The 6,815-nt window shown below is 57.3% G+C and overlaps 3 protein-coding genes across 3 annotated transcripts; 1 reads left to right on the top strand and 2 right to left on the bottom strand.

Moving 5' to 3' along the window:
* Nucleotides 1-104: 104 nt before the first annotated feature.
* Nucleotides 105-785, bottom strand: JN550_012375 (uncharacterized protein; the record flags this gene model as incomplete). Its single annotated transcript, XM_049310845.1, has 2 exons — nucleotides 105-510; nucleotides 652-785. 2 exons carry the CDS (start codon nucleotides 783-785, stop codon nucleotides 105-107), a joined length of 540 nt encoding a protein of 179 aa, XP_049165710.1.
* A 664-nt stretch (nucleotides 786-1,449) lies between these two features.
* On the bottom strand, nucleotides 1,450-3,130 carry JN550_012374 (uncharacterized protein; the record flags this gene model as incomplete). Its single annotated transcript, XM_049310844.1, has 3 exons — nucleotides 1,450-1,623; nucleotides 1,687-2,913; nucleotides 3,125-3,130. The coding sequence occupies 3 exons, from the start codon at nucleotides 3,128-3,130 to the stop codon at nucleotides 1,450-1,452; spliced, it is 1,407 nt and encodes a 468-aa protein (XP_049165709.1).
* A 2,315-nt stretch (nucleotides 3,131-5,445) lies between these two features.
* JN550_012373 (uncharacterized protein) lies at nucleotides 5,446-6,342 on the top strand (the record flags this gene model as incomplete). Its single annotated transcript, XM_049310842.1, has 3 exons — nucleotides 5,446-5,455; nucleotides 5,576-5,895; nucleotides 6,091-6,342. 3 exons carry the CDS (start codon nucleotides 5,446-5,448, stop codon nucleotides 6,340-6,342), a joined length of 582 nt encoding a protein of 193 aa, XP_049165708.1.
* Between the last annotated feature and the right edge of the window lie 473 nt (nucleotides 6,343-6,815).

Here is a 6,815-nt window from a genome sequence, read left to right as displayed (position 1 = left end):
AAAAAAAAAAGGAAAAAAAAAAAAAAAAAAAAAAAAAAAAAAAAAAAAAAAACTTTATACGTTCGTACTGTCAAAAATCGATTCCATTCAGCTAATCTCGCTACTCACTCCCTCCCCATCCTCCTCAAAACCCCTCCCACCGCGCCCTCCTCACCACCGTCATCCCCACCGGCCGCCGCCGCCACCACGACCGGGACGCGGAAGCGCGGGGGTCCGACGTAGACCTGGACGCGACCATTGGGGTTGGGCCGCTCGTTGCGCCAGACGATCTCGGCGGCGGGGATGAGGCGCGTGGCGTGCTGGCGTCGGCGGGCGTCAGCAATGCGCAGCACGGCGCCGCCGCCGCCGCCGCCGCTCGACAGGGGGAAGGCGCCCGGCAGCGCGGTCCACGAGAAGGAGAAGCGCGCCGGCGTGCAGTTGGTCGGCGGCAGCGAGCCCAGCACCTGGTACGTGGTGCCGGTGCCGGCGCAGCGCGCGGTCGCCGAGGTCGTGTGCAGCGTCAGGGCGAAGCTGGGGAGGATCGGGGCTGCGTTAGCGTCCGCGATGTATAAGTGTTTGTGTGTAAGTGTCATGTTGTGGGTGCTCACGGTTGTGTCCAGTATGCGAGAGGAGAAAGGGGTCAACGCGTGGGAGGACGGGAAGACGTCTTACTAGGCACTGCTACCATGGGGCTCGGCTGCGGCGCTGAGGTCGCTGATGTCCCAGTAGGCGTCCATCTCTGGGCTTCCCTGAGCCGATGTGCCCAGTGGCAGGAGAAAGGCGGCGAGCATGTACAGCAGCTGCATGACGGCTTAGATGCAGGGCGTTAGATGAGAGACGACTGGACTGATATTGTACAATGTCCCGATTATGGGAAGCAGAGAAGTTGCTCAGGACAGCCACGATCCCAAACCCGTTATATGTAGGAAGTTCGCATGGATTGCGTCGCGAGATTCTCGGATAGGCGACGTCCCACGGCGTGTCTCAGTGCTCTATGAAGAACGATTAGGTACCGAACACAAAATCGAATATCATTGCGGTGTCTGGTCTCTCCAGCCGGCTGTCAGACCATGATTCCAGTCGTGATTCGTCGTCAATACTCAGAACGGAAGATCTTGTTTCATTGTGGCCTACGACACCAGCCAGAGGTGGAAATTATAAGCAGTGATGTGTGATCTGAGAGCTTCCTGTGAGCGCGGCCCTACCGCGTGGACATTATCATCTTGGCATAACCAGAAACTACCGACGCCGGAGGGACGGCCTGATTGTTCCGGGAAGTAGTACGGTGAGAAAGGATCGTCGAGAGCACACAAGATATCGGAGGCATGTAGAGACTGTAGGTTCATTTGATGGTATCAATATCGTCTATGACCACTAAACTACACAAAGCCTTATGGAGTATCATATAAACAAGGTTCGCCAACCGAAAGCATTACCGCAACCTCCGCTCCCGTGTATCTAGCTCAATCCTTACAAGGCCATGAGACCGGCAAGGAAGGGCAACAAGACCACGGGGGCAGCCTTAGCGCCGACCTTGAAACCGGCATTCTCAGTCTTGTTTCCACTGCCACTTGAGGTGCCGCTGTTGGAGCCAGCAACATTGGTGGAATCGTCGGCAAGGGGCGAGACAGTAACGGTCAGTTTCTGCAAGAGTTAGTTCATCAGATCCACATGTCTCCAGCAGGGCAGTCTCATGTGAACACTTACAGAGCCGTCAGCGCCAGTGATGGCGTAGTCGAAGCTGTAGTCGTCGATGTCGATGATCTTACCAATGACGGCACCGGGGGCACCGCCATCGATCAGCTCCTGAGCTCCCGGGGGAAGAACAGGCAGGGTGAAGTTGTTGCTGAAACCTTCCTCCTTGATGAGGGACTCGGCGCACTTGGGCGGGTTGGAGCTGCTGGAGGTGCTGGCCTTGACACTCTGGACGCTAGCCCAGTCGACCTTGAGGTACTGGTTCTTCAGGCTGTCGAAGTCGGAAAGCAGCTTGACGGAGCCATCATCAGCGACATCAGCGAGGCCGTAGTTGTTCTTCTCCTGGGCGAACTCGTAAACGACACCTCCGCTGAAAACTCCCATCATGTCAGGGCCGTAGATGGACTGGATCTCGGTGAAGACACGGGGCGAGGGGGTGTTGCAGCCGAACTCGGAGTAGAAGATGGGGACGGAAGAGGTCTTGAACATGGCAACCAGCTGATCGTAGCCCGACTCCTGGAAGGTGCTCTCACCACACCACGAGTAGCTGTTCAGGGCGAAGATATCGGCCTTGGACATGTTGTCCTCCTCGCCGTCGATGGCGCACTGAAAGTAGTTCCAGCTGTCCTCGAGGACGTCACGCACATCGGCAGCCGAGTAGCCGACGGGGATGGCGCGGTCGGCGTGGTTCTTGATGTAGTTCTTCAGGTCACGAGTGACGGCGCGGACGTAGGGAGGGGCGGTGCCACCCTGCTCAACGTTGGAGATGACCTCGTTTCCGGAGAAGAAGGCGAGAGTGTTGGGGTAGCCCTTGAAGTTGTCGACAATGGCGAAGGTGCGGTTCAGGTAGCCAGCGTAGTACGACTCCCAAGGAGCCTCCGAGTTGATAGACTCGCCAGCCAGGGGAGAGTTGACGTCGAGGATCATGTACATGCCGGCCTTGTTGAAGATGCTGGCACACTCATCGTGGTTGAGGTAGGGGTCCAGGTTGTAGACACGGATGGTGTTGATGCCCAGCGACTGCATCAGGGCGGCATCACGCTTGCAGACCTTGCCGTCGGAGAGAGGGTCCTTGCCGTGGCTAGGGTCGTAACCAGCACTACCGCCGATCTGGTAGGCCATACCGACGACCTGGAACTCGCTGCCGGTGGCGGCATTGACGAACTTGTTGCCCTGGACTGTCAGGCTAGGAACAGCGGCGACAACCGTCGCGCCCAAGGCGACGAGGGCAGATTGGACCTGGCAGGCTCATGGTCAGTCTTGGAGCGTTTGGAGCCTGTGAGGTTGTCGTGGGATATTTAGGTTTGAGACTGAATCACGGGCACGCAGGGCTACTGCAGGGACCCAACGGCGCGGGATTCTGCGTGTAAAAACGAAGGTGGGTGGCGGAGGGTTTGCTGCAGATCGCGGGCACTGGAGGGGGAAGCGCAACCAACGCGGGCCGACTTACGAGCATCTTGACAGCTATTCAGCAGTGCGATTGTCGTCTTTATTAGTTTGTAGTATGCGAGAGAAAGACGTCTCCTTTCTTGAGGTCTTCTCTGGATCGTTTGGTGTTTTCCGATGGGGGCTCGCTGGTTCGTATCCAAGTGACCGAGCTAGAGACGGGTGATACGAGAATTGGATCGGTGGAAGCCGTCCAAACACGAAAATGCAATTGGTTTTGCTTGCGAGAGAGTGACAAGAAGAAGCAGGCAAATGCCCGAGAAAGAGTCTGTTCAAAAAAAGAGGGAAAGAAGCACACCACGAAAGACAGCTACGCAAACGTCCGACTTGGTGGATGAAGGAGTGACTGGAATACGATGCGCCCCGGGGCTGGCGAGGAGGGAGCGGTCCTTTATTCCCGCTAACCTGGGAGAGCCTGCCCGTCTGCCACTCGACCGTCGACCCCGTCCGTACGTGCCTGTCGCAGATTTGGAGGGCCTGGAGGGTGTGAGATTGACTCTGGGCCTCTAGTGCATCATGATCCCCATCTGCCCAGCATGGTGGCCCCCCCGTGGCCCCCCGGCGGTGCCCCCCCGTTGGTGCGGCGGCCTGCCCATTGGCTCTTCCAAGGCGGTAGCGGCTGCTTCTTGGTTCCTGGGCGGGCCATGGCACCCTGTGCTGGTGGGCCGAATCCCTGGTTTGCCAGGCTTGGCGCCCAATCATCCGTCTCGAGATACCTGTGTTAAGGTATTTCTACGTTTTCTGGAGCCCGCGCCGCCCTCTGCACTGAATTTCCAGTGGATAAGCTTAACTACAGTAAAAGCGAGCCATCGTAAAGAGAGTTATTCGGTGGACTCTCCTCGTCATGTCTCCAGCGAGTAACAAACCTCCTGCGCCTACCAATCCTCCGGCATTGCGAATCTGTGACAGCTCCCGACGGGAGTCCGAAATCCTTCAGCAGCAGAGACAAAACCCCCAATCAAGCCAGAGGCCCTTCCCTTTCCTTCCCTTCCCTGTACTGTACTGAACTGTACTGAACAGAGTCTGACTGTCGGCCCCCAGCCTGGAGCCAGTCTGACAGCGACTGACGCTAGTCTTGGTCGTATCGTACCTGCATAAGTAATTCCCTTACCCCCACTAGCAGGGGTTGTTTAGGTATTCCGGGTCACTCATAATCCACGCAAATGTCAGACGGCCTGCATAATCTTCTATTAACGGTTTTGAAAACCACCGTTCACGAGCCCAGCAATGGAGCGTTTAATTTGCTAATCCCCCAAACAGTTCACGGCCGCTCAACCATATTGCGCCTTGTCTTCTTGTTCGCATTCTCGGTCGGCCGGTCGGTCGGCTTGGTGTCCTTGGTGTTTCTTGGGATTCCTTTTATTTGCGTCTTGGGCGACCGTCCTACGGCGACTCTCACCAACTAACCAAGGCTCTGGTACATTTAGGCGTCTTTCCAAGACCGAACCCTCACCTGAGGAAGAGGCTGTGCATCTTGAGTTTCGTGTGCTCGTCGAACTTGCGCCCATCTCCAAGACACCAAGACTTGTAGGCTGCAATCCTACACGAGATTGCCTCCCTCGGCATGCAGCAGCACCCACCAACTGACCAGACGTATTCTTGGGCTACCTTCCATGACGATTCGGACTCACCCGCCCTTCTAATCTGTATATGCGTCTCTCTCATCAGAGAAGGCAGTTGAAATCGGTCTTCCACAACCTATGTGATGCAATGTACCTGAATCTAAAAGCACGTGGGGTTCTACGAAGTGACGCCACTCTTGGTATGAGGTGCACCAAGCCGCCCTCATTACATCAGTGATCACGCAACTTGGCAGCAGTCGAGGGAAACCTGGTTGCCAGTAACGGACGTCTTGACCTGCTAGAAGATAGAACTGTCTGCCGCTTGCAGATCTTCAAGACGTCACAGCCACTCTCTGGGAGGCGCTCAAATCCACTGATGTGCACGGATTTGCGGGATCATGAAACGCGCGGGCGACTGTCTGTTCAACCACTGACAATCGCAATTCTGCGCCTGCTCTTCATTTCAGGGGTAAAACAGGCCGGATCCCTGCTGCAGAGAAAACGAAAGGGGGGTTCCACAACCTCATTCTACCTTCACCGCCTGCCCCTTCATCGTGGCCCGGCGAGTTCTGCCACCCACCCCACAATTCCCGAGTCCAGAGTGGGATGGCATGGCCGCCAGGCTGCCGGATGGCAGCAACCCCGTCCCCGGTTTTGATACATGCCTATCCGGTTCCCCAAACCCACAGTCGGTAGCAGAAGGATCTTCGGTGCCTGCTGTTCCTCCCCCGCTCCGTTCGCCAGCACCCGCCAAAGCAGCACAATGGCTCCCAGTACGTTCGGCCCCGGGCGTGCTCGCGCGCCGCCCACCGCCCACCGCCCACCAGCATGCAGCGCGAAGAGAGAGAGACAGTAGACAAGAGACCGACTGACACTCCCCGGCCCCCCTCTAGCTCCTCCTACCGACCGACGCCCCCTCGTCATCTCCGGGCCCTCGGGCGTCGGCAAGGGCACGCTGTACGGCAAGCTCTTCGCCGCCCACCCGGACACCTTCACCCTGTCGGTCTCGCACACGACCCGCAAGCCCCGCGACGGCGAGCAGGACGGCGTCCACTACCACTTCGTCACCATGGAGGAGTTCGAGGGCCTCATCGCCAAGGATGGCTTCGTGGAGCACGCCAAGTTCGGCAGCAACCGATACGGCACCAGCAAGGCCACCATCGAGGAGCAGACCGCCAAGGGCAAGGTCGTCGTGCTAGACATTGAGATGGAGGTTCGTACGGTCTCTTCATGTCTGATATATGGCCCCTTGCGCAAAATTCTGTCCACAGCCCCGGCTCGACTACGATTACAAACCAAGCCGCCCTTCTGAGCCCCATGCGTCCCTCACGTTCCTATCTTCTTCCCCAAGCTTGGGAGCAATTCTTCTCCCTTCCTGGCACCTGGCACTAACGCCTACACTCCCCAGGGCGTCAAGCAGATCAAGGCGTCCAGCCTGGGCGCGCGCTACGTCTTTATCGCGCCGCCGTCGTTCGAGGCGCTGGAGAAGCGCCTGCGCGGCCGCGGCACCGAGGACGAGGACGCCGTGGTCAAGCGCCTCGACCAGGCCCGCGTCGAGCTCGAGTTCGCCAAGACCCCCGGCGTTCACGACATCACCATCGTCAACGACGACCTCGACAAGGCCTACGCCGAGCTCGAGGCCTACGTCTACAAGAAGTGAGCCGGTCGGTCAGCTGAGACTCGGCCACGAGAGAGGAATTCTACGGGATGGTCATAAGGGATGCGGTGGAGGCGAGAGAATATATGCCAAATTCAGGATATGACAGAGCGCCATAGAAGAAAATAGATCAGAACACAGTCCAGCGGCGGAAAGAAAAATCGTAGTACTTGTAAAAATCCGAGGAAAATAGAGAATTTATGAGCTTCCGACTTCCAATGTGTATATCGCCAAAGAGCAGGGAGACGTACGGGCTCTGAAGTCCTTCCGCGGACGGGGAGAACGGGAGAAACTAGACCAGAGACTATGTCCCCCCGTCTGTACCCCTGACTTCGCTTTCCATAGGCGGGTCGCGAACGAAGCACAAGTAAGGACTTGAAGTCTCACAAGCGTGCAATGGGAGCTGTGAAGAGGTACTCTGACTGCGGTTGCTCGCGGCGCAACACCGTACAGGTTTGTACCTACATGCTCGAAAC

This window comes from Neoarthrinium moseri (genome assembly GCF_022829205.1).
Source record: "Neoarthrinium moseri strain CBS 164.80 chromosome Unknown scaffold84_Wmoseri_CBS_16480, whole genome shotgun sequence".
NCBI lineage: Eukaryota > Fungi > Ascomycota > Sordariomycetes > Amphisphaeriales > Apiosporaceae > Neoarthrinium > Neoarthrinium moseri.
Note: the sequence above shows the minus strand (reverse complement) of the source record. Positions and strands in the feature narration are given on the sequence as shown.